This window comes from Rhea pennata, chromosome 20 (genome assembly GCF_028389875.1).
Source record: "Rhea pennata isolate bPtePen1 chromosome 20, bPtePen1.pri, whole genome shotgun sequence".
NCBI lineage: Eukaryota > Metazoa > Chordata > Aves > Rheiformes > Rheidae > Rhea > Rhea pennata.
Genome location: NC_084682.1, coordinates 3354247 through 3381176, shown reverse-complemented (window position 1 = coordinate 3381176; position 26930 = coordinate 3354247). Strand labels below are relative to the sequence as shown.

At 55.6% G+C, this 26930-nt stretch overlaps 1 protein-coding gene across 1 annotated transcript; it reads right to left on the bottom strand.

Moving 5' to 3' along the window:
- Positions 1-1866: 1866 nt before the first annotated feature.
- On the bottom strand, positions 1867-25030 carry TBX4 (T-box transcription factor 4). Its single transcript, XM_062592492.1, has 8 exons — positions 24847-25030; positions 24099-24193; positions 12830-12949; positions 12117-12264; positions 4786-4938; positions 3135-3223; positions 2742-2983; positions 1867-2489 (listed from the first exon to the last, which is right to left on the bottom strand). Exons 1-8 carry the CDS (start codon positions 25000-25002, stop codon positions 1867-1869), a joined length of 1626 nt encoding a protein of 541 aa, XP_062448476.1. The 5' UTR covers positions 25003-25030.
- Between the last annotated feature and the right edge of the window lie 1900 nt (positions 25031-26930).

The window sequence follows — 26930 nt, the reverse complement described above, 5'->3', positions numbered from 1 at the left end:
CAGCAGGCAGTTAAAATTTGCCGGTGCAGCGATGCTCTGGTGACCCGGTCCAGTGGGGAAGCGGGGGCTCGGTGCCAGGAGGGGACAGAAGACAGACGAGACACCCAGGGATTCACCAGGAAACAGTTTTATACCAATTATTGAAATGCACCCAGAGACGGTTTATAGTAGTAAAATGACTTTATGTTCTGATATGTAAAATAAAATGTCCATGCTATGTAACAAACATTTAAAAATTCCACACCACCTGTATCTAATGTGGTTTCTAATAAAGATTTATCTGTAGTATATATGATTTTTATCTAACCAATTCTTAGTTTTTACATCAAAGGTGTGTAATAAAAAAATCTTAAATAGATGTCTTTCAAAAAAAAAAAACTTGCAACATTCATTTTTTATTATTTCACTTGTAAAAAGCAAAGCTGAATTGGACACGTGGCCTGCATTTGTGATATATATATATTTTTTATATATATATATAATATATATATATGTATATAAATAGCTATTCAGCATGCAAAAATTGTAGTGATTTCCAAAAAAATCTGATTACAAAATCCACACCGGTCACACGTACAGTCTGCTGAGCGGGCGTCTCGGGTCGTCCTGGCTGCAACACAACCTCCACCGCAGCGGCCTCAGGGTGGTGTAACTGCAAACAGCTCCCGCGCGCACCAGCCCGGTGGCGCCGGCCCGGCTTCACCGCGCCGCAGAAGGGCCTCAGCCCTCCAAATCGCGATTTCAGGTCTGCGCCTTTGCCCGCTCGGGAAGGAGCCAGTTCGAGACACCTCCTTGGTAAACCATAGTAGCAACGTACACACGGGTTACGGGTTTTACCTGCTCAACAAGTGTGTGTGCACCGCAAAGTCTGGCAGGTAACGGGAACTCTTCGCCCTCCCTTAATTAAGAAAATATTTCTCTATGACTCCTTTATGCTGAAAACAAATTTTTTTCCGATTTAGCTGCAAAAGAGAGAAAAAGAAAAAAAAAAAACCCAAACCCCTCCTAGCACAAAAGGCGCGTTTCGGCCGCGTTTGGAAGAAATCGAGGACCAGCAGATACAGGAAGAGCCTCTGGGAAGCACCGGCGACTTTCAAGCTTAAACTTCATAAATATATTGCAGGAAGCAGGTGTGGTTGGGTCCAGGGAGGCGCAGGCGCTGGGCTCCCCTCGGGCCCGGCCGCCGCCGCCCCTTTTCGGGCCAGAAGCGGCGTTTTGGCGGCGGGGCGAAGCTGGTGCCGCCGCGGCAGCGCTCCAGCGAGGCCGCTGCGCACGCGGCTTCGTCCTTTGATTTGGGGTTTTCCTGGGGGGAGGGGGTTGGGGGTTTATTTTTTTAAGGATTCTCCGACTCGGCGAACGGAGCACGTACCATAAAAGCGGAGCTCGTGTTTTGGGTTTTTTTTTTTTTTTCCTTTTTTCCCCCCAAGCAGCCCAAATTCGCTCACGGCTGTCTGACGCGTTGAAGGCAAGGGAAGGGCTTTGCTTCCTCGCCGCGAAGACAGTCTCTCCCGGGCGGGCGAGGAGGGCGCGGGGGGACGAGCACGCCGGTTTGGGGGCAAAGACGGGGATTTTGGTGTGTGTGTGTGGGGGGGGGGAAATCCGTACGGGACCGGCGCATCCATCCCGCGGGGACCAGAGTCGTTTCTGTGTGTGGGGAGGGGTTGGTTGGTTGGTTTTTTTTTTTTTTCCTCTCTCTCGGGCGGCGCCTCGCCCCCGGCTCGGCCGAAGCGGCGCCGGCGTCCCGTGCCGGCCCCGCGCCGCCGCCGGGGAGCGCCCGCTCGTCCCGCCGAAGTGCAAGGTACCCCACAGGTATGGACACGGACGCCGCGACCCTGCCGCGGCGGCGCGGCGGGCGGGGGGCCGGCGTCACCCGTCGGCCCAGGCGTCGGCGGCGCCCATGCCCGCGTGGTAGGGCAGCGCCGGCTCCCTGGCCAGGGAGAAGCTGGGCGAGTAGAGCAGCTCGCCGGCGGCGTTGAGGTGCGGCGAGGGCGCTTTCCGCTCGCAGCCCGCCGCGTGGCCCCGCTCCCGCGGGAACGCCGGCGCCGGCAGGCGCTCCCGCGCCGGCGCCGGCGCCAGCTGGTTGTAGACGCCGAAGGGGCCGTTGGCGGGCGGCTGGGAGCCCTGGGCGCCGAGGGAGGGCAGCCGCGGCATGGCGGTGAAATGGGCCGGGAAGGGCTGGTAGGGCACAGTCTCCACCGCCTGGACGCCGTAGCCCGCGTACGGCGCCACCGAAGTCCACATGTTGCAGCCCAGGGCGGGCGGCGGCGGCGGCGGCGGCGGCAGGTCGTCGACGGCCGGCACGGCGGCCATGTCGGCCCCGGCGCCCGAGTACATGCAGGCCTCGCGCGGCGGCACCTCGCCGCAGTACGAGGGGCTCAGCATGGGCTGGTCGTAGGGCGGCGGCGAGCGGAAGTAGTGGTCGTCCCCCACCGAGGAGGAGGCCTCCAGGTAGGAGCGTTTGCAGGGCAGGTCCAGGTGCCGGGCGCTCTCTGCGGGGGGGGGAGAAACCGGAGGAGACAACGGCGGCGGTGAGGAGCGGGGCCCCCCGCCGCCGCCGCCCGCTCTGCCTGCCCCTCCTTTGGGGCTCCGAGTCCCAACCTGCCTCCCGCGGGGCCGCGACACGCGCCGGGCAGCTGGAGCACCCTGGCCGCCGCCGCGGGCCGCCCGCGAGCCCCGCTCCCGGCCCCGAACCCGCCCGCGAGACCGCCGGCCGCGGTGCGCGCGCCCCCCGGCTCCGTTACCTCTCCTCTTCAGGCAGTGATAGAAGAGCCCCGAGTCCCTCTGCGCCGTGAAGGTGTTGAGCGGCAGGTCCTGCGCCTCCGACGCGGCGAACTGCATGTGCGCGCCGTTCTCGTACTGGTAGTGCTGCAGCGTCTGGTGACCGCCGTGCAGCGGGCTCACGTCCGGCTTCGCGGCGAGCTGACCGTGCGTGGACACCAGCCGCTGCCTCATGATGCTTTTGGAAATCACCGGATACTCTTTGCTGAAGGAGGCGAGGGAAAAAAATAAAAAAAAAAAACAACAAAAAGAAGACGACGACCGGTTAGACGGCGACGAGCCGGAGCCGGAGGACGAGGCCTGGCTCTCCCAGGGCTTTTCCAGCCCCGCACGCCCGGAGCCCTCCCCGGCCGTACCTCTGCAGGCGAGCCACGCGCAGGTCGCTGTCGTCGCTGCCCCGGAAGCCCTTAGCGAAGGGGTTGTTCTCGATTTTCAGCTGGGTTATCTTTAAAAGGAGGGAGGCGAGCGTAAGCTGCGCGGCGGCGGCGAGCCGGAGCCCGGAGACGCCGTCTCGGGGGAAGGCCGAGCAGCGCGGTCCGGCGCCGACCCGCCGCCTCTTCCACGGCTGAGGTGAAATCCCCTTTAAAAACAGTCATGAGTTCACCTGTCTCATAGCCCCAGTAAATTAGTTTTCCCTTGCCGGGCCCCTCCCTCCCTGCCTCCCTCCCTTTGCAAGGGTTGGACGCCCCGCTCATCCCGCAGGCGGGTATTTCCAGCACCATGATCTCCCTTCCCGCTCCCTTCTCTCCCAGAAACGCAGCAAAGTAATTCCCACGACACAGTTTTCACAAATTAACCCCCACCCACACGCACCGCGTGGCGCCCTCTCAAGTGGAGCTAGGGGAAAAAAAAAAACCCGATAAAACGGATACTAGCACCTGCACATTTGCTGTCTTGCAGTGAATTTGCACCCGTACTGGGAGCCTTTGCTTGGTGGTGAAATCCTTAATCCAAGGGCACCGGGGACTTTCCCCACCACCCTCGGTGGTAGCAGGGTTTCAGTCCCTCCCAGTCACACCCCAGGCTCATTCCACCTGGCGGGAGAGTGCGGGGAATTTTGGGGGGAAAAAGCAGCTTTTCTCACAGATCGTACTGAGGTTAGCTGGGATTATCCGATTCCCATTTCTGGGGGCCTCAGAGTCAGCCCCAAAACACAGGATCTCTTTTTTGTTGTTGTTCAGAACGACTGCTATTTGCAAGGATATTTCTTGCTAGCCAGATATTTCTGAGCTAAAAGCTGGCTGGTGTTTTATTTATTTATTTATTTTTAAGATGCCCAGACTGGGTCTTTAACTGCTAATGCCTACGAGAATACTTAACGCCCTTCCGTCACTTCTCTGAGGCCGGCATTTGCTCAGGCAGAGCGAGGTAGATCCCTGGCAGGCTCTTTTCCCAAGAATTAGGGCTTGTTTGGTGCATTTCCCCTAAACCCTCCTGCTCCAGGCGAGCGTGTGCAGCACGCCAGGTCGCTCCACCGCTGACGCCCGCCCAGGAGCACCTCTATGCCGACGACATTGCAAGTATTCAGCTGGTGAAGCACTTTGGGCATGAAAGGCACCACTGACACGCGCGACAGTTTAAGTAGGTATTAAATAAGCTCCCTGGTGCTTTTTTGGTTAACCATGTTTGGGCAACTGGTCATTGCACACCGACAGCTAGAGCCTCTCAAACAGGATTCTCCGGCGTGCCGCTTGCTCGTCCTCCCGCAGCAGCACAACCCCTCCGAGTCTTGTAACTGGCTTAGTAATTGCAAAACCTTGCAAGGCCTCTGCGCTTGGCGACCCGAAGGGCACGCAGGCACCCTACTTGGGAGGAAAGGAGCTGGCCACATTCCTGGGGAGGAAGAATTTTGCGGATATGCCTGTTTCTGCCATTATTTTCCTAGGAATGTGTAAGGAAAGGGCTGAGACGGTAACGCACGCAGCTTGCAAGCTCGGTGGTGCAGCAGCGCTCTGGAAACACTACTGGGGACGGCCAAGCGCCTTTGCCCGCCGCAGCCTCCCCTACCTTGTGGTTCTGGTAGGAGGTCACCGAGATGAAGGACGTCTCCGGGAAGACGTGGGTGCAGAAGGCCGTGTTCTTCGAGCCAAACGCGTTGTTCTCGTCGGCCTTCACAATGTGCAGCCGCGGCTGGTATTTGTGCATTGAATTCAGAATGATCTGCAAAACAATTGATGATAAAAATGAGGAAGCTGAATTGAAAAAAAAATAGAAGAAGAAAAAAAACAGTAAAAGGGAAAGACTCAGCTATTGGGTAGAGCTTGCTAATGGGAAATGTGAGCACACTGCCATGGTGCTGCCACGCTTTAGCCCTGCTTTCAAATTAGGAAAATAAATGCATTATATAAATGCATATGAACCAGGACAGAACAGCTATCTACTATTTAGCGGCGAGCTGTCACACTGCACTTTTAAGCTTTTCTAATCAACGCTCATTTTCTTACTGCTGTTGGACAGAGTCAGTCTAGGGAGGAAAAAAAAAAGATCATAAACCTTTTTTTTTCCCCCAGCTCGTGTTGACACTGCACAACACATAATTCACCAGCAGACTGGTCCATAAAGAGTCCTAATAAATACTGTACCAAGCTGAAAAATACGGAGTTTACCACAAGCAAAAAAATCATGGACACTACAGAAAAAGAAAAAAAAAGGTACTTTTCTTTTATCTGCTGGCCAAAGGAAGCTACCAAAGAGCAGGTTTTCTCCTGCTGTGGACAGACGGTGCCCCAGCACCGTGGGCAGGGGCATCAACTCACACTGGCCGTAGGTTTAGCTGTTTTAAATGGGCATTACTACAAAACGAGGAGGCTTTTGCTCCGTGCTCAGGCAAGCTTTCCCCGGCCGCCGCCATGGATTATGTGTCCCAAACCCCTTCATCTGGCCGCGCTGCCCACGGTAGCTGGCTGCATCATATACCGCTCAAATGCAGTTTTTATTGCTGACGTTTTCCAGACGACCCTCGCTGCTCCCCAAGAGAGAGAATGAGGAATTTTTGGCATTTTATCAGCTTTGCACCACGTCTGTCGGCCACTTGGCTGCTGCTGAGCTGCAGGGAACGGAGCTGAGCGGGTCGGCTCAGGTTTTGGGTCGTAGCCTTTTCCGTGCTTTCATGTATCATAAAACAAAGCCGAGACGAGTAATGCCGGGGTGGGGGGGGGGTTCCAGGGGAAAACGGAGAGCCTCGGCGCCCTTCAACGCCCTCCGCACCAACAGCCGCTGCAAAGCGGCGCGAATGGCCACCGAGCTATGCCGACCGCGCTGAAAAGCACTTTTTGATACCTGCTTTGAACCCAGTGAAGTCCAAGCAACCTCCAAAACCAGCAGCGCTGCCTCTGGAAGCATTTGGAAAAGGATTTCTGACAGATGCTAAAGGACACAGTTAAACTTGCTCAAAAATGCATTTTGAACTGCTCGGTATTTTAGAATTTTTTCTTTTTTGGGGGGGGGGGAGGAGAAAAGAAAAGATCTAAAAGTGGCTCAAATGTCCCCACTGCATTTACCCTGGTTTGCATTTCTGTCCCTCGCACCGATGCAAATACGCACCGCCGGCCGAAAACCCGCGGGAACCGCGGCGCGCGGCGGCTAGCGGGAGCTCGCCTGCGGCCACGGCCGGGGATGGGGACGGGCAGCGGCTTCCCGCGGGCGCAGCACGGCCGCACGGGACGGAAACCCGCCACGGCACGCGTGCGACGAGGGCGGCACAGGCAAAACCGGAGAAACCTCGCGGTGGCCGCGGAGCTCCGCCGGCCGCCGCGCGCCCCCCGCCTGCGGCGCTCCCCTTGTCTTTTTGCAGCTGCCATTCCCCACCGCCAAAGTTCTACACGCTTGGAAAAAGAAAAACAACTCCCTCTTTGCATTTGGTTTAAATGTTGTGCATTTGAAAAATCCTCCAAATAACAGCAACAAAAAGAAAAAGCCAAAAAAAAACCCTTAGCTGCCTTTGCAAAGTCTGGTGCCAAAAATCCAGACTAAATAGTTTTAAAGGCTGCTGTGGAAAATTGCTCAGTGAGATTGGCTAAAAATACACAAAACAAATGTAAATTCCACTCCAGTGACGTACAGCAGTGGAAATGCTAACTTAAAGAATCGTGTCAGAAATGACAACTATTTTAATTGACAGGACAGAGAGCAACTGCTGTCCACAATGTTCGTGCAGGATGTAGCTCAGCAGAGCACCTAAAGACTTCCCGCGCCAGATAATCGGGATTTTTAGCAACACAAGCATATTAAACAGAACAGACGTTCACTTAAGTGCTCGTAAGCTCAGTTTCCCAAAGATGACACCGAAATAATAATTTTCTATTTTCTTTTGCTTTTATCTTTTTCATTGTGAGGGCACTGGGGGATTAATTTCCAGCGTGAAACTCTGCCATATGCATTTCGACACCACGTTTTCATATCAAACTTCAGAAAATTTGGAACATTACCTACTAAAAACCAAATGGTGTTCTGCCTTGGCTTGCTGCTGAAAATTGATATACTGGTTAATGCTATATTGGTTAGAGGGGACTTGCTATAATAAACGACAGGATACAAAATTGAAAATTTGAAAGAAATACACAGAAAAATCGAAAAATGGTGCTTCTTAGCCAGCACAGAGACACAGAGTGATACTAACTGAAAGCCTCTCTGCAACTAGTTGAGCTTTTCCATTTGGCTACAAAGATACAGCTCAGCTTGCCTGAGATGAGCTCATACTGAGGAGCCTAATAAATACAAAATATGTTTTCTGTATTAAAAAAAAAAAAAGAGGTAAACCAAGCAGATATTCCAACCACACTCCTCAAATTAGATGGCTGAATCCATATTTAGAAACTTGATACCGGGTTGACGTTGCGGCGCGTGGGAACGCCAGCTCCACCACCGTGGTGCTGGAAAACACACCGGGCTTTCAGGGAACAAAATGTCTAATTTTTTAAAAAAGGAAAAAAAGGCCAATGACTAGTGCGTCTAGCCCGAGCGACACTGCTGCCGGGGTGCGAGGAGCCGGGGCACGTGCAGCGCGGCCGGCCGGGCGCGCGCCAGCTCGCACGGACAGCGCTCCTCCTCCGGCCGCAGGCTCCTCCGTGCTGATCACACAGTTGGCAGCAGCTGGAACTGAAAATGCAACAGTGCTGGACTTTCTTTTTTTTCTTTTTTCTTTTGGCATTCTCCAGTCAGCAACAAAAGTCAAAAAAACGGCGTCATTTGCTCCTTCCATTTAATTTTGCTTTGGAAAACATATCGCTTCAGCATCCAGCCTTGCAGACCGCCGAGTAACGTCAGCCGCGGGCTCTGAAGACATTTGCCATTTTGCAGGATTGGGCCCCCCCCAGGCCACAGCTCGCGTGGGTATGGGACTGCATCGCTTGCTGCAATGCAAACTTGCCTCAAAATCACTGTAAAAAAAATGTATTTACTTTCATATGAAATTCGGGGAGTTGATTTAAGAGAGCTCACTGTTTCTCCAAGGTATCGTATGTCATATGATGCAGTGGTTGCTACGGCAACTACCCTTTTTATATTGAATAGTAAATGGCTATGAAAAAGCCACATAATTTTATGGTTGCTCTCAGGGGATCACATAACTAATATAAAATCTCTCATTTTAATATATTCTCTGCTTCTTTCTTCCTTCCTTCTATTCTTTGTAAACTCAGAAAGCCTGTGCGCTCAGGAGGGACTCGGTGCTGAGCCGATCCGCACACGCCGGGCTGCGGAGCCGGGGAATACCGCCCCAAAGCAAGCCCCGAGGAGCGCAAAAAAGAGCGCCGTAACCAAAGAGAAATCTGAAATGCAGCCGCAGAGCCCTCCCCTGAAACGAGGGGAGGAAGGGGGGGAAAGGGGGAAAAAAAGAGTCCTGCATCTGCACCAACTCTGGCCTTTCCCAAAAGATGGTGCCTTGGCAAGTGCCCCGTCCCGGCCGGGTGCCAGGGACGATGCGGATCTGCCCGCGTTGGAGCGGGCTGGGAGCGGGTCGAGGATCCGGGACGCTCGCCCGGGGCCGGGCTCAGCTCCCCGGCTCTTCTGCAAGCAGCCGCCGCCGCGGCCGCGCATCTCCTTAACATCCACCGCCTCCGACGGGGTCAGCTGTCCCGAACCGCGCTCTGCGGGAGGAAGGGTTCAGAAACTCCACAGCTCAGCGTGGGCTTCGCTCGCTTATCCTGCTCGGGACAAACCAGCCGTCCGCAGGGAAAGGCGGGCGCGAAGCGCAGCGTTCCTCCTGGCGCTTTACCCAAGAGCTGGAAAACCCTGGGAAAAGGTGCAATGTTCCTCATGACAGGGCCAGAGCTGTGATTTCTTTCTTTCTCTCTCTTTTTTTTTTTTTTTTTTTTTTCTTTTTCTTCTCCTCTCTTCTCCACCTTTTTTCATCCAAGGTCAGAAGCGAACCCCGCGCTGGGGCAGCTCCGGATGCAGCCACGGGGCGAGGGCTCTGAGCGCAGGAGAGCCGGGCGCCACCACCGCTCAGCCTTACTTCAGGATCTGTCTCCGGTCAAGCTTTTAGGAAAAAAATTTCTGCATTTGACTCATATAAACCACTAACAACAAGAAGGTTGTTTAGGTTCTGTTTAGCAGAAGGGATGCAAATCCGCTTCTCAAGCCAGCACGGCGCTCCGCGGCGGCGTCCGGCTCTGCTCCTCTCCCGCTGGAGCAAAGCAGACCATGCAAAGCTTCACGGTGGGCTTCCTAACCGATCTGTGCACCGCTATGTGTCAGATCAGCTGCAAAGCCCAGAACGGATGGGGAAAAAAAGAAAAGAAGAAACTTTGCATAGAAATGCTGTTGGCAGAGGCAGACTGAGCGATCTCCCCCAAAAAACGGCTGTGGTGTTCGACCTTAGGGCCAAACACAAACTTTTCCACATATAAAACAGACCGAGGAAAAGCCAGTCGCGAGAAGGAAACGTGGGCCGAGGCTGAGGACGCCGAGCGGCCCCGCTCCGGCTGCGGGCTGACGGAAGAGAGGCCGCGGCGGCTGCGGCGAGCGAAGCGGCGTCTCCCTGCCGCGGCTCCGGGCCCGGGGAAACGCTCGCGCTGCGCCCGCCAGGCTGGTGCAGACTCGCACGCCAGCGGCCCGCTAGGAAACCGCCCGGCCGCAAAGCATAAAGCAAACAAATAATAATAATAAAAAAAAGATCTAAATAAACTATAGGGGGTTATAAGATTAATAGGACATTAATGTAATTAGCTCGCTGGAGCGCGCCTGCCATGCCGTGGCAGAAAAGGGCTAAAATCAGATTAGCAGACAAATAAGAGGGCAACCCCAAGACGAGGGGAAAAAATAGAGTCTTTCACTGAAGGTCAAATAAAACCAAGTGAGTAAATAATAAATACGGGGAGAAGTAACAACGCTCATCAAATCGAAGCCCTGCGGCAAGCGCCGGGCGCTCGGCGAGCAGGGGCCGCGGCGGGGCCGAGCCGGCGGGTCCGCGCGGCGCCGCCGGCTCGGCCAGGGAGGCCCGGTCCGCAGCGGGCTGCGGCCCCGTGACGGCAGCGCCGCGTCGCCCTTGCGCGCGGGGATGCCGCCGGCTCGCCCTGCGTTTCACCGCAGCCGGCACCGGCTCTCTATCAGCGCTGGAGGCGCCCGGGCCGAGCGGGTTTCGGGCGCTGCTGCCGGCGGACGTAGGGCAACTCGGATTAATTTACCGATGAACTAATTGCAGTAATTCGCGATTACCGCCTCTTTGCTTTGCACAGGACAGCCGAGGCCAGGGGCGCCCTGCCCGGCAGGCTGCAGCACGGGGCTGGCGAGAGCCGCGCAGCGACCCGCAGCGCCTCGTCCCCGCCCGGGACCCGCGCCGAGGAACGCTTTCTGCTTTTCCTTCCTTTCCTCCCACGTTAAGCGCCTGCCAAAAAACGGTTAATGCAGAAAAGGGGCTACGTCGCGCCGAGCTCGCTGGCAGCACGCCTCTCCCCCGCCTCCTCTCCCGACACCGCCAGCGCTTCCCGTCTGCGAGGAGCCGCGGGAGCCCGGCGCAGGATACGCGGGGATTCCTCCGGGCGCGGAGCGGCGGCAGGCGCCGGCTTTTCTGATGACTGGTTTCTGCTCCCCCCCCCCCCCCTTCTTTTTCCTTTTTCCAGGAGCGGGAACGAGGAGCTTGTTGTTACTCGCAGTTCAGCGCCTTGGCTGGGAGGACCCCGAACACGCACCGGGCAAACACGACGGAGGGAAAACACTTCCCCAAAGCTATCGCGGGCATTTCCCCACGGGACCGGCACCGAGGCGGGACGGCTCACGGGGACGAGCCGGGTCCCCCGCGTCGCGAGCGGCGCTTCGCGGGAGGAGGCACGGTATTTACCGAAAGGGGGAGAGGGGGGTCCATCTGCCAGTGTGAAAACTGCAGTTAAAAAGGATGACAAAAGTCAGGAAAAGCAAACGTTTAAAATTGCAGAAACAGCACCGTGCATCCTGTTTGCTCTAGGGCCACATCGAACATCCTGTACGCGCTACGGCTTACGTTTTGCAGCAAAAACAGCAATCTGCTAGGCTGCACAGTTAGCCAGGGCAAAGAGAAAAAACAAGAAGAAAGTCACATGCAAAGCAACCAGGGCAGCACGGCTGCCGAGACCTGAACTTTGGTGTTTGCCGACTTTATGCAATTTTTACTACGTAGCCTTTAACGTAGCTCTCTGCATTTAATTCCTGCCACGCTTCTCCCCCTTTAAAAGAAGCGGGGAGGGACGAGCTCGCCCGGGATGGCTAAGGTCAGCACTAAACGGGCCCCAGGAGCCTCTGACGCTCACCCGCTTTTGGTGATTTGGCGCACGACCGTTTTGCAGCGATTCCCCTGCCGACCTCCTCGCAGCCCCCCTCCCGGCCGCAGGTTAAAATCATGCACTGGGATGCAGATGGGGCTGCCTTACCTGGGCTGCGAGGAGCATCTGAGGTCACTAAAATTAGAAGGATTTTAAAACCCCCATCTTCCCTTTCCTCCAGACAGTGAGGTTTGTTTATTTTTGCATGTCTTGCAGCTCGGACAGTGCAAACCAGACGGGCCGGTATTTTTATATGTATTATATAAAGCGTCCCTTCGGCTGGCAGGCTGCAGGGCCCTTGTTCTGGGTTATTAAATCCGCTGGGGCAGATAACTGTGTGCTTCCCGCTTCTGCGTTTGCAATACACATGCATTAACATTTTCCAAATAAAATCCTCCAGTTTTTATAGGGCCGCTGAAGCCAGCTTGGAAAACACCGAGTTTATGCAACCGGCTGCCGCGAGCGCCGCGCGCGGCCGAGGCCGGGCTGGAAACCCGGCGGCACCGCCTGGGAGCATCCCGGGTGGGGGGGAGGCGGAAAATAAAGCCGCTCGGCGCCGCGCGCCCGCCTCGAGCGGCACCGCCTGCGCCGCTTCTCTCTTACATGTCCAAAGGGGTCGAGGTGGTTGTTGGTGAGCTTCAGCTTCTGGAAGGAGACGAGCTGCCGCATCCAGTGGGCTCCGGTGGCCGGCGAGTCGGGATGGACGTAGAGCCGCCCCGGCATGGCCGGCTCTGCCTTCCCCGCCACCATCCTGCAACGAGAGCGCCCGCGTCACCGCTCCCCCCGAGCGCCCAGCCCTCGGCGGACGCTCCGCGCGCTCCGGCGGCGCCGCGCCGGCACGGCCACGCTGCGAGCCGGCTAAGGCGGGGAGCCCCAAAACACCGCCGGCTCCCCCGGAGGCATGAAACGACCAGGGGCAACAGCCCTAGGGCTGGCAAAAACCCGGAATAATAAAATAAAATAAAATAAAATAAACGCGAAAAGGGAGTTGGCTCGGGGGCCGGCTGCGGGGGGTCAGCCCGCAGCATCTCCTCCGCCGCGGCATCCCATCGCGGATGCTCCGGAGGCGGAAAACGCGCCGCTTCCCTCAGCGGCCTGTTCCCATCACCCAGCCTGCTCGGGACTCTTAATTTCAGTTTTCTCTGGTTCTACCTTCCAGCCACTGGCTCTCGTTGCACCTGCTGCTGCTCCACCGAGGAGCCCCCAGACCTTGGTGCTCCCCGCGGGGAAGGGCTTAACGCTGTCCTCTGGGCTTGTACCGCAAACGGTCAGTACGACCGCAGCTTTCTTTTTTTAAGCAAGACACATTTTCTTACCATTTATTGTCACAGAATTTATACCGGTGATCATCGGCCGGGACGATGTCGATCAGCAGGATGTACTTGGTCTTGGGGTTCATCCCGGTTACTTTAACTTTGTAGCTAGGAAACATCCTCCTTATGGAAAGCAAAGGGTTAACACGTTAGTGAGCACACCGGGACCGCGGTGGGACCGGGACCGCGGTGGGACCCAGCCCGAGCCCACGGTGGGACCCAGACCATGGTGGGACCAAGACCATGGTGGGACCCAGATCATGGTGGGACCCGCCCGAGACCACAGTGGGACCCAGACCACGGTGGGACCAAGACCATGATGGGACCCAGATAATGGTGGGACCCAGCCCGAGACCACAGTGGGACCCAGACCACAGTGGGACCAAGACCATGATGGGACCCAGATCATGGTGGGACCCAGCCCGAGACCACGGTGGGATCCAGACCACGGTGGGACCCAGACCACGGTGGGACCCAGACCACAGTACGACCCAGCCCGAGCCCACAGTGGGACCCAGACCATGGTGGGACCCAGACCATGGTGGGACCCAGCCCGTGGCGCAGAGCCCCGGGCAGGACACGCCAAGGGCTCTGTGCCAGCCGAAGCCAGTGGCACGGCCGCAGCTCCGCTTCGCCCAGGGCTCCTCTCCGCCCGGGAACGTGGCGCGAGGCCGGAGCCGCGCGCACGCGTCTCTGCTGAAGCTGCATGGCCTGCACTTGAAGTCCCGTTGGCTTTGCAGGAGACATCGCAATATGGCCCAAATGGCAAATTTCGCATGGAACGGTGTATTATCAAAGAATATTTTTATGTATTGCATAAATAAAGACTATTTGCTCTACTCAAGACCATGTTGCTACACCGCTACGGCCGTGACCTGATGCTACGTTTCTTTGGGATCGGCTGGGTAGGTGCAAGCGCTTCCAGGACTACGGACCAAATCAGCACCAGGGATTTGCACGATCAGGCACCTTAAATCCCACGAGCACCTTTTCCCTTGGCTCCACGTTCTCAACCTCATGCAAGAAAAAAATAAAACCCTCCAACTCTCCAAGTCATCGGTGGAAAGGGGCTCACGGCCGGCCGGCGTGCCGGCCACCACCGCCGAGCTCGGCGCCACCATCTCATGACCGCTGGGGCGAAACGGCCACAAAATGGGCCCTGTTAGCAATCGCTTCAATTGGCGCTTTTTTTTTTTTTTTTTTTAGAGAGGGAAAAAAAAAAGTCGCCCCGCGTGCAGTCCAGATGTTTGCCGGGTAATTAGCGGGGCTACAAAGGGGTGCTTTACCCGTGTCCGTCTTTGATTTCCACCCGCAAACCCGGCGCTCCCCTTAACCTTGCCCTCAGACAGGTAAGCACCTGTATAAATACAGCAGGACGTTTCCATTGGCGAACACACAGCCCGATTCACACGTTTGAAAAAATGGCATCAGGAATCCGACCTGAATGCCAAGACTTTTTTTTTTCTTCTTCTTCTTTTTTTTTTTTTTTTTAATTAGGCCTTAAGATTACTTTTTAAAATGCAACAAAAAAAAAGAAAGAGGAAAAATTAACGAAAAAGCAGAAACACAACGGATGCAACCGGGCGGCTCCCGAGTCGCACTGGCGGGACCTTCTGCAGCCGGGCTTTTTATAACATCTAGCTTCTGAATTTCTTTTTTGCCCAATCATTTCATACACCGCTGTACATCCAAGCTGCTAAAGTAGCTGGACTGATATATTGTAAATGTTAAGTGCTTTTTTAATGGCATTTAAAATTAAGCTTCAGCATATGGAGTTCATATAGCATAGACATGCCTGAGTTTATAATGTTCTTTAGTATAGCCCTCTAAAATAAATACAAAGAGCCAAAGTACTACTATAATATATACAGCCGAAATTCTTTCAGGATAACAAATGGGAACTCGCATCTGATTGAAGGTGTTGCTTAACTTGCAAACCGCTGAGTATCTCGCAGTGGTAGCATTGCACTCGGCAAGTCAGCCGCGCGGGATACGGTGACGTTTGCCAATTTGCCGCATTCTTTTCCAGGAAAACATGGGGTAGATTTTAGTAATTTGGCTATGCATGGACATTTCATCATTATTATTAGCTGCTGCATTTTGGCCTTTAAAATATATATATATATGCGACTAATGTGCTGTCCAGGGACTTGTCAGTTTAATTTTCTTAATGAAAACATATTTCTCAACCCCTTGGCAGAGGCTCATTTAGCAAATATCTCTTTGCAATACGATACAAACATGGGCTGTGTGTTTCTGGTGAGAAGGCGTGACAAACCCAAGGTCTGGGTCCAAAAACTTGCAGTCATCGAGTTTCAATTTAAAAAAAAAAAATAGCGAGTGAGAGCACCCAGTATCATGTCCTGGCTCTTCTTATAACGTCCCGTTTGAAACGGGGCAGCAGAAAAAGCAAGCGCAGCCGCCCGGCGGTAGGAGACCAGTGGGCTACAGTGGGGCTATACAGCTCGCTGGTGAGCCCTGGGAAGTGGCCAAAAATCTGCCGGCTCGCCCAAATTTACTACGGGTCAATGGAGCTACTCACAGCGAGCGGCTCTTCGTTCAGTAGTAGCTTTGCATAAGCGGCCCCTCTGCCAAATCTCTGCAGGCAGAAATCCTCTTGCGGATGGGCGTTCTCAGTAGAGAAAGAAGCGGTATTCTCCCCCTCTCCCTCTCGCGCTTTTTTTTTTTACTTTTTTTTCTTTTTTTTTCTTTTCCTTTTTTTTTTTTTTTTTTTTTTTTTGCATCGGCCACATTTCCTCGACGATAGCTTGCTTCATCCTCTCTCGCTCACGGCTCTGAAAATGCTGCAGAACAGTCCAGTATCCATGAAAAAAAAAATCACCAGCCTCTTTCCAAGGCCGACTGGAGAAGTCGGGCACGGGTTTCCCGGCGGCGGATGGGCACCCAATTCTCCGAAACGCCTCCTGCGAGGCGCAGCCCGTCCCCCCTGGCCAGGCAGCACGTGGATACACCTTGTGTCGCCCCCCGCCGCGCGCCGGGCAGGGAACGCGGCAGGGATCGGCCGCCGGAAACGGCCCGTCTGCCCCCGAAACGGTCCCGCCGAGGAGGCCTCCCGGCGCCGGCGAGCGCTCCAGACCCCTCCGGAAAGGCCGGAGCCGGGTGTCGCAGGGAAGCCAAAGCTGTCGCACGTGCGCTGAAGCAGTCGGGCACGGTCGGACACGGCCCAGCCAGGCGTCTGCCCGGACCGTGGTGTCCGCCTGGACCATCGTGTCCGCCCGGACCGTCACGTCCGCCCGGACCGTGGTGTCCGCCCGGACCATCACGTCCGCCTGGACCGTCGTGTCTGCCCAGACCGTCGTGTCCGCCCGGACCATCACGTCCGCCTGGACCATCACGTCCGCCTGGACCATCGCCTCTTCTGCAAAGCACAGAGCAGCCCCAGCTTGGCAGCGTTCAGAGCCCGTTCACCCCTCGCACGTCTCCAGCTCCCCCTGGTCCAGAAGGGACCACGTGGGCTTCCCAGTGCCACCTCCACGGTCTTCTCCTATGCCCTGCACAACCCCCTCGGCCGGTTTAGTGGCTTGGAGAGGCTCATTTCCCCCCAAAACACCGCAGCGCTGGGTCACGGTCCACCAGCGTCCGAAGGGGAAGAGCTAAGCGAGCTTTCACGTTCGCCCGGCAGAGCCGTCCTCAAGGGAAGCGACTGCAGGAGAGAGGAGATGGAAGCGTGGTTGGTGCAAGGGGCACCCGCGCCGAGGCACTAAAACCCCGCGGCCCGGCACTCGGCCGCCGTGCCTCGGGCGCTGCGGCAGCATAACGCCGCGGCCCCGGCTAAACCCTTCCCTGCAGCTCGGTGCAGGAGAAATGCAGCAAAACCAGTAAAAGCCAGGAAAATAAACAAGCGGCACAACTCCGTAGCCCTCCCAAGCTTCAAAGATGATGTGCTAGTGAATTATTTGTTCTGATAATGAAGCAGTCACTGCTTAGCTAAGTTTATGCTAGGCACATTTTATCTCTCCATGATATTCACAAATTGTTTTAAAATGAACTGTTAGAATAAGCATCTCTTGTTTATTTATTTATTCTAGGACTATCCAATCCCCTCAGCCACGGAGCAGTTACTGACACCGAGCCAAAGCTGCTCTTACGATCAAACAAAGTTTAATTAATGTGTAATTGGCTGGTTGGATTTGCAGCAGAGCGATAAGGGGGGAAGCAGCGCTCTCATTTAAGGCACGAGTTGCCAGCCTCTGGGGCTCGGCCGCTTCGGGCATCTCATCCAGCTGCCGAGCGCCCACGCGAGCAAGCTTGGCCGGGTACCGGCGGGACGAGCAACGGCAGCGCTCCCAGCGCCCCCCGAGTCTGATTTTAGGTGGGGGCCGGGAACCGAACCGCCGAAAGCATCCGAGCTGATGGAAGACCTGGAGATGGTTGTCCAAGGGCAGGCTGCCCCAGGCCACATCCCTCGCTCCGACACCGCCATCACCTCTGGTGCTCCCAGTTCCCCGCGGGAACCGGGCACGGGTGGGTGGCGAGCAAGGAGGTCCCGGGACCCAGAGCCCGCGGCCCTGGCGGAGCCCATCTCCTACCCCGTCTCCTCCTCGAAGGACGCTGTGGGCGCTGCCCGACGTCCGCGGCGCCGGATGGGGGCCCGGTTCCCCCCCGAGCGTTTCACCCTGCCTTTACGGGGGCAGAAACATCCTGCGGCGCTTTGGCGGGGCGGAAACTGAAGCTCCACTTTCAAAAGGAGTTTCAGAAAGACAAAAGATTTCCAAAAAAATGCCCAGCGACCTTCAAATCCCCAGTTTTGGGGATAGTCAAGTAAAGCTACCTTGAAGGCAGCAGTTTTCTAGAAACTCCAGTATGGTGCTTTGGGAAAAGGCGATGTTCACAGCATGCCAAGTTGTGAAAAGACTGGGGGAAAAAATTCACCCAACATACGTGAAAATCTTGCCTAAAAAGCCCTATGTTGGCTAAAAGACCAACTCCTCAAAGGCGGCTGGGCACATCAAGACACATCTAGCGATGTTTTCAAAGAACCGAGCCAGATTACGCACCTAAACTCCCAATAAGGAGCAATCTGGCCCCAAATTCTGCTTGAAAATTGGTTGCGCTGGCTTACAAATGCGATTCCTCGTCCTCATTGCTCAGGGAAGAAAGGAGTGGTGTGCCGAGACTTCAAGCACCACGTTTTCATTTTGATGACCCTTCTTATTTTTTTCTGATTTCCCTTCTTCTGACAAGTATTTCTTCCACTGACTTAAGGCATCTTTAAAAATAATATTATCCGGGGTAGATTAAAACAAATTTGGGGATGTCAGCTGTTCCTTTTAGCTTTTTAAATGGCATTTCCTTTTTGATAGATTCTTGCTTTCAGAAAATACTTTAAGAGAGATCAAAGAGCTCTCCAACACGGTCCCATTTTCCCAGTGTATTCTAGCCCTCCAGTCCCTTATTTCTCTTATCACCCGCGCCGCTCCGCTATGACGCTCTGTATACAAAGTAAGAGCCGTTAACTTTGAAGTGCTGGATTAGCCCATGCCAGATCCTTGCTTCAGAATAACAAACAATACAGGTTCAACAGGAGTTCTCATCAGTAGTTCATTTTTCAGCCCCAAATTCACTGTCACTAACACAAGCAACATTGAACTCTCGGTCCATGGCCCGATAGGGGAGATTTATCTGGTGGCAGGACCATGACCTAGTGATGAGAGGGTCAGACAGTTAGGGAATTTTTATATTCTGGAATGAGGAGGTTATATATTTTTTTTGCTGGCTAGCACATCTGATTTTTAAATAAAACATTGTTTCTCACGTACTTGAGAACTTGGCTGACTGCAGGGCTCCGTTCCCGGCGCACAACGTTTCCTCTCTTTGCGCCCCACGATTTGCGCCCCAGCATCCATCGCAGCGGGATGCTCCTCCGCTAGTCCCGTTTTCCCACCGTCGGAGCGCAGCAGGAAGGGCCTCGGTGCAAAAGGGCGGCTGCCAGTGCCCGGGCACTGCGGCGAGCCCGCGGCCCGGCCGAGGGACGTCTTCCCCGCTCGGCATTTCCCTCGGGCAAGCGGCTCCACGCAGCCCGGCCGGCCTCGAGGCGAGCGGGGAAACGCACCGAGCCGCCCACGGCCCCGACTGCTAACGAACCCGAAGCAGCGACCCGAAGAGGGAAGCATATTAAAAAACAACAACAAAAAAAAAACAAAAACAACAAAAAAAATATATCCCTGCCTCGCTCGGCATGCAAGAGCTCCGTCTTCCTTGCCAAAGCCGTTGACATCTTCAGCAGCGCGGCCAAGAGCCGTCAGCGTTTGCTCCCGCTCCTCGCGCTCGACGCAGCGGTTCGCCCTAGCAGGGTGATTCCAGGACCCTGAATTTAGGACGAAGCAGATCAAACATTCCTCAAATATCTACTTTATTTCCAAGTTTTAAATTGATGGCTCACATTCCACCGCTGATCTAGGATATTAAATAGGTGGGTTTGCTTTTGGATCAAAACCCTTTAGCAGAGATTTTTGTAGCTGCCTTAAAAGATTTTTGGACAAGTATTTCCCTTTAACTGTAATGAGAACTGGGCATCCGCATGCCCTGCAGAGCCATGGAAAATGTAACTTTTAAAGGATTATTCAGAGAAGAAAGCTGCACCGGCTTAGCCAAAGCATTTATACTTCTTCAAACCTTGATGTCCTAAAAACTAGTTTTATTTTGGTTTACTAAAGTTGATTGGTAACAGATTTTTTCTTATACTGAAATAAACCACTTTTAAAATGAAATTTGAACATCTAAAGGGAGTTTGCGTCTTTTCCACACATGCGAGCTGCTTTATTGACTTTTTTTTTTTGTGCAGTATTTTCCTACACATGCTTCTTAAAACCTGCTACCATATAGACTGAGGCCACCTTCGTACCTGGGCGCGTCCTGTTTTAAGGTCAAAACTGAATTTCAGCGCCCCAATCCCACTGCTGACACTGCTAGGACAGTTGTGCTACTTTAGAGGAATTACGTATTATTTTCTTTGCAGTGACTGCCACAGAAAGGTGTTCAGACATCCTGTGAACTGTGTTTCTTATTGATGAGCCATAAGCTACATCACATCGCTCGTCGGCAAATGTTCTGGATAGAAACTGCACGCTCAAAGGCCGGCGCCGCGGAAAAAACAGGGAAGGGCTAGACCTAAATCAAGGACTACAGAATATAAAGCAATCCTGAGCAAGGAAGATTGGGGATGTGAAAATTAATATCCTGCAGAAATCAGATTTGGGAGATGTAACAAAGAATTACGAGAAATGTAGCAGGTTTTTCCACAAGGCTCACTTAAAAAAAAAAAGAAAAAAGAAAAAAAAACAGTTAAATAGCACCACGAAAGAGCAAGAAGCCAAAACTAGAAAGAAAGGTGTATGGCGAAGTATCTCATTTACCTCCTGCTTTACCTTTCCACATACAACTTTGTCGCTACTGAATGCCTACCACGCAAACGCAACGGCGCGTGCCGGGCAGGCGGGTGCCAGGGTGCGCGGCCGGCCGCGCGGCGGACCCACGGCTTCGCCGAATACCTGCCTCCCCGCTCAGATGGGGGCATTTAACAGGACCTCGCTGCTCGGAAAAATGCTGTTGCTGTAAATGGGAGGCTTTCTGAAAAATTAAAATCTTACTTTTATATAAGTATGCATATATATAAAATACATATATATATATAATATATATATAGAAAATGTATATAGGCATGCAGTGCACAGCTCGATGCAAACGCTGGGTTAACTGGCGCTTGGCGGGGGAGCAGGCGACCGCGCCGCGGCGGGGCCCGGGGCGGCGCGAGGCTCCGGCGCAGCGCGGCCGCCTGCAGCAGCCGCCTCTCGGGCGCGAACGGCGGCGGCCCCGGCGCCGTCGGGAAAGCCTGCGTCGGAAAGCGCCGCGTTCGAACCGCCAGCGCTCAAAGAAATCGCGGAAGGCTGGTTTTAGTCGAGCTTTCCCTCGGTTTTAGGCAACCCAGCGCACTCGTGTACCTTTGACTCCTGGCAACAGCTAATTTTTGCATTACGTTTAATTCAGCCTTTAAAAACAAATAACTGAAAATTCTCTTGGGTACAAATTTGTAATTAGGACAAACCTCAAATAGGAGGAACAAGACAGAGATGCTGATTTATGTACCGCAACATCCCATCCTCTATACGCTGCAATGCGCAGTATTTTATGTATGAAGGAGGCGAGCGGTTTTATGCAAAGTTCAGGGAACTTTGCTAACATAAACTTTTTATCTTTTGATGATCCTTTTAATATAAAATAATCTCTCTTTTTTTTTCCCTCCCACAATGAAGCAGTCAAACATTAAAAAGATAGCGAGTGCATTTTAAAGATGTTTCCACTTTATAAATCAAGCTTTCTTGGCAACAACATGATTTCTGTTTCAATGCTGAGCTTGCTGTGTTCTCCTAATGTCTCCTACAGATCAGTCCTAAGAGGGAGTAATAATCCCCCAAAGTAATTCTCAGCCCTAAATTCTCGATAATTTATAGTTGCCTCGTTCTGTGGCGCTCCACAAAAAAATGAAACAAATGACTCCCTCTCTCCCCCCCCAGCAAGTTATCAATATTTGCCTTGTTTATACAAAAAGACTATTTTACACCATTGCCATGGAATTAACGCTTCCGCTGAGCTTTACATTTCCTCTCCACTGAGTGAACTTGTCATTAAAGTCACTTTTTTGGTTTGAAATTTAAAAATCAGGCTTCTATTCCTTTTCGTTTGTGCCCCTTGAGGTCAGACAGACCGACATTTAAGTGATTTCAGTTAACTGCATTCAGGGGCATCTCCATACCTGCTGGGAGGGGGATTAGAGTCCTAATTAGTGCCTGCAATTAGCCGTTTTCCTTCCCCCCCCACCCTCCAATGCTAAATGCAAGTACACACAAACATCTATTAACCATCATTTTTTAATTGGGTCAAGGGGAGGTTTATTATTGCTACTATTATTTAAACTGCTGGGGCGAAATAAAATCTGTAATAAGTAATAATTTTCATTTCATAATTTTCATTATGATTAACTGCGTATTTAGGCTTTCGGGGGCTGTTCTGCCTGGCCCCGGCAGCAAGGGGCTTAGCAGGGCGCTCAGCTCCAGCGCCGAGCCGTCACCCACCTCACCTTCGCGGGAGTCAAGTTAGTCGATTTTCCTGCCTTTCTCATGCTAATCATTTATTTGGGGCATTTTTCCTTCCGGCTGCTGGAGGGCCGTGGCCGCGGTGGGACAGGGCCCGGCAGCCCCCCAGCCGCGCCGCCCGGGAAGGCGGCAGCATCCTCCCCGCCGCGGCGCAGCCAGCGTCTCCCGCGCCGCTTAGGCTTTGCTCTCCCTGCTCAGGCTGGCAAAACCGAACTGACTATTTGGTTTCAAGTTATTTTCAGCCTTGGGTCAATTCCTTTTTCTTTTTTTCTTTTTCTTTCTTTTTTCTTTTTCTTTTCTTTTTTTTGTTGGTACAAATCAAAAATGCTTTGCTAGCTCGATGGCACCGCAGTAATTTTCACCAATGGAGAAAGCTGGCTGGATAACTTGAAAAGGAAGTTTTATGCATCCCGGGGTCACCCCTCATCCGTTCTGTCCCCTCCGCGTGACTGCGCGAGGTGAATATTACTGCACCGTCCGCTTCCCTGGGCAAAGAATGTGGGATTGAGCCCTATACATATGGATTTGCTTAAACAATCCACGTTAAGACCTACAAAGAGATAACATGCACATTTGGGATGCTTAGGGTCTTGAATTTGGTAAAGATATTACACGCCCCGCACAGACACACTCAGATACTATAAATTAAGGGTAAAATATTTGAGGTCTTGATCCTCCAGTCTTAACCGACTTAGGTAGCAGACCTATCACGACGAACCCGGCTCCTCTCACCGGCAGACGCTACACAGCGAGCCCTAAGGTTTTGTACGCCAAAACCCCGGGCGGTAAGGACGGAGTTACCTGCGCGACCGCCTCGCAAACAGGCCAAGCAGCAGACGAACTGAGCGGCACCGGGGCGCAAACCTCCTCCGCGGAGGGGCGAAGGGAACAGCTCAGCCGTGGGACTGCTGGTTTGCTGCGGGGAGCAGCACTTCGGGAGGAAAAGAAACAGGACCCTTTAATCGCTGCAAGCCCGCAGCGTCCCGCTCGCGCCCCGTAGCCGCTCCTGCGGGCCAGGCTGGGGCTGGGCTCTCCCGGCCGGAGCGGCCCGCGGGGCACCGCGTCCTGCTCCCTCCCCTGCCGCGGAGGACAGCAACTGCCCGGCTGCCACCGCCCGGCTGCCACGCACCACGGAGCGGGGGCCGCAGGAAAAGAAAGCTACGGATATATGGAATTTCCCCCCCCCCCAACTGCTTCCCGTTATTTCAGGTATCCTCCTCCACAGTTCCCTGGCATCCTTGGGTGCAAAACCAGCAATCATGGGGCAGGGAGGAATGAATCAGCCGTGTTAGAATTAAACAGATTTTCATACCTAATTCTGGCAATTTTTGTTTTCCAGCAGCGGCGACGGGAGCCCACTGCCGCAGGAGCCAAGCACAGAGGTTTCGGTGCCCGCAGCGGGAGCTGCCTGTTTTTGTTGAGAACAGCCCGACTCGCGTGCTGGGGACTTTCAGCTGCTCACACACTGATTTTGCTCCACCTGAACGGTGCGGGGTGGAAAGGGAGGTCTGAGCGGCTCCAGGGACCGGCTCTGCCGAGCCGAAGCTCTCCCGCGAGCTGCCGGGCCCCCTCCCGCCGCAGCCCCGGGGCTGCGAGCTGGGGGCGTTCAGCCTTAGCAAAAATCTTGTTTGCTTCCAAAGGAAGGCAGAACATTTTCACCTCTAACAGCCCAAAAAGTAATGCCTCTACCCCTTACACTTTTAAAAGTATATCCTAAGCCTTCACACTGCTAAAACTTTGTCTTGAAATACCCCAGCACAGGTCTGACTGCACTGAGCACTGCAGTGGGGGGGGGGAGCCGCTCTCAAAAAAATCATCAAAGTGGAGCCAATATAATGGTAATAGCTTAAAAAATATATATATAACAAACCAAAGCACTACAAAAGAGAACTAGAACTAAATCCATCGGACTGCAAAATACCATCCATGCCTTTCTTAAATGCATAATGTCATTGTCGCCACATTCAGAAAGTCAGTCAAACATAGGCACATTTTACACAGCAAAATGACTGCACTGAAATTTGCAGTCAAAAGAATAATTTTTAAAATGCTACTGAATGCAACAACTCTGCATTATTTAGAAAGTTCCAACTCGGGGTAAATCGGAATATTTCATACAGATCAGAAGAAACACCCGTTCGTGGTGTATTTTCACTAACCTGCCTGCTTTGGTTATTATCATTTCGGTGCCAGCTTCATGAAATTTCTTCCATAGCTCTTTCTCGTGGAGATAGACTTTGATATTTTCTATTGTCTGGAAAAAAAAACAGAAATAATGAATAAGCAACAAATGAATAAGAAAAAAAAATACAAGGGCAAAAAACCACACGATCCGCACCCCCCCCCCCCGCCCGTTGTCAAAAATCAGAGCGACAAACTGCGCCCGGTTTAATTACGGATTCACGTCCAGGCACGGGGAATTTTTCGCAGAGAGTGAAAGAAGAGAGGATTTCCCTGCTCTCCGCCGAAAAGCACCGGCTGAGACGTCGTGCCCGTCTCAGGAGGCAAAAACCGCGGGGACGGCCCGAGCCACCCGGCGGTTTCTTCAGGGGAGGGGGGGGGAAATAACGCGAAGCGCCGCCGGGCCGGATCCTGCCCGGGAGGAGCCGCCGCAGCGGGCTGCGGCTCCCGCCTGCCGCATTAGCGCACCCGACGGCGGGGCGCGGAGCAAAACCGTTTTGCAGGAAACAAAAAATAAATAAAGCGGCAAATTCCTTGCAGTTCCCCCGCCGGCTCGTAGCCGAGGAAGATGCGCGGGGTAAGAAAGAGAAAATCGGGCGCGGAAGAGAAATGGGGCGAAAAAAAATAGTGTGTGTGTGGGGGGGGGGGGCACTGGAGGACAGGGGTCCGCAGGGCGGCGGCGCCACGACGGCAGCGGCTGCGGCGGGTGCGCGGCGCGGCGCGTACCTGCTCGGGGTCGGGGCCTTGCGGGCTGCTGAGCGGCGTGCTGCTCACGCCGGCTACGCCGAGGACGGGCGAGCCCGCGGCGGAGTCGGCATGGCCGGGAGCCGGGGCCGCTGGAAACCCTTCCTCGGTTTCGGCCAGGCTTTTCTCCTGGAGCATTTCCTTCGGGGCAGAGAGGTGCGCGGTTAGCTCGGAGCGCCGGGGGCCGCGGCCAACCCCCCCGCTCCCCGCCGGGCACCTCCACCTGCCCCGGGGAGCCCCTCGCCGCAGCGTCGGGCCGGCCCGGCCCTGCCGTCCTTGCTCAGGCAGCGGCCCCAGTGCCTGCGCGCCAGCACACCGGGGCGCGACACGCTCCGGGCCTGGGGGGGGCCCGCAGAGGCCCGGGCCGGGCCCGTCCTGCCCTCCCTCCTGGGGAGCCGCCAACACGTGGCTGCACTCTCTGAGGCCGGGGCAGCTCATCGCAGATGTGACCCGCAGCCTCCACAGGTCGGATACTTCCTCCTTCCTCCCCCCCCCCCCCCGGTCTCCTCCGCCGTCACCCCCGCAATTTGCCAGCCACCGTGCGGGGCCGATACCTGTCGGGGAGGGCGGCCCGGCCCGGCCCGCCCCGCCCCGCCGCGGGTCGCTCTGCCCCGGCCCGGCCCGGCCCGGCCCGTCGGAGCGGCGCAGCGCCGCGGCCCCGCGCCGGCTCTCGGGGCCACTCGCCGGGGCTGCGGCCGCGGGGGGGAGGCTGCGGCGGAGCCGTCCTGCGTAAACACGCGGAGTGCAAGGCTCCGAGATAAAAGGGCCCCTCTTAAACTTGGACGGAGACTGGGAAAAGCCAATAAAGATAAGGCCTGACAGCTCCGCCGGGGCTGCCGCGCATCAACCCCGACTTTTACTGCGCGGAGGGACGTAGCCGCCCGCCCCGCTGCCCGCCCGACGGCGCGGCCCCGCGGCGCGGAGCAGCGCGGCCCGCGGGGGCTTTTCCTGCCGGGAACACAAGGGAAACCCGCGGGAGGCGTGCGGGGCACCTCCCGACGGGGCGCTCCCCCTCGGCGGGGGGCTCCGGGGCTGCCCCTGCGCAGAACAGCCCGGGCAGAGCTTTACAGACGGCGCTACCCGCACAGGCCCGTGAGCAGCTGCAGCTCTACATGCGGCACATACGTGCCCTATGCGCGATGTCCGCCCCGCGCAGCGCAGTGCAGCCCGGCCTGGCCCCCCGAAGGCACCGCCGGTTTCGCTCCCCGCCCCGCTCGGGACGCGGCCCGGGCTCGGCGGCGGCTGCGGCCCTGCCGAGGAGCGGCGATTCCCGCTGGCGGCCGCGGCTCCCCGCGCAGCGCGGCGCAGGTGGGAGCCACGGCCGGCGACCCCCGAGGGCTCCGCCGGGGCCCGGGGGCGGCCGGGCAGCGCCCGAAGAGCGCGGCGGCCGGGCCGGGCCCGGAGGCCCGGGAGCCCTCGGGGCAGCCGGGGCTCAGCCCGGCGGCCGGCCCTCCCGCCGCGGGCAGGCCGGGCTCCCCCCACCCCCCGGCGCTGCCCGCGGCCACGGCGCTACCTGCCGCGGGGGCAGCGCGGCCGCTCCGCGCCGGCGGCAGGCAGCCTCCGGCCGGGCCGCGGGGCTCGGCGCTGCCCGCGCCCCCCCGTCCCCGCGGGCACTTACACTGCTGGCCGGGGGGCAGGAGGCGCAGCTGGGGGCTCGGCGCTTCGCCTCGGCGCGGCGGCGGCTGCGGCATGAACAGCGGCGGCGGGGGCAGCGCGGGGCCGCGGCCGCGGAGCGCTCAGGGCCGGCGCGGCTCAGCGGCCCGGGAGCCCGGTGGCAGCGGCGGGCGGGACATCCCCCATCGCACCGATTCACTTTCCCTTGATCTTCTCGAAAAATGTTCCATAAAGATCCAGTTTGGGGCCTTTCGACTCCCTCCCTCTTTGTCTCCCCCCCCTCCCTTTTTCCTTCCCCTCCTGTTGCTGACGTTGCCGCTGTCAATCAAGTCCCCAAAGACGGGCCCTGGCCCGCTCCCGCAGCGGCCCGGCCGCCGGCCCCGGCCCCGCGCCCTCCCCGCCGCCCCCGCCCCGGGCACCGCGGCCCGCGCCGCCCCGCCGGGGCCAGCCCG

Bases quoted from the DNA above. Each gene is read 5' to 3' on its own strand.
- TBX4 (XM_062592492.1), bottom strand. From the start codon at position 25,002: ATGCTCCAGGAGAAAAGCCTGGCCGAAACCGAGGAAGGGTTTCCAGCG. The intron at 12,950-24,098 runs GTTAGTGAAAAT...GCTTTCCATAAG, and splicing joins ATAATAACCAAAGCAGGCAG to GAGGATGTTTCCTAGCTACA. The intron at 3,224-4,785 runs GTAGGGGAGGCT...CTCCTTTTAAAG, and splicing joins CCTCCTACCAGAACCACAAG to ATAACCCAGCTGAAAATCGA.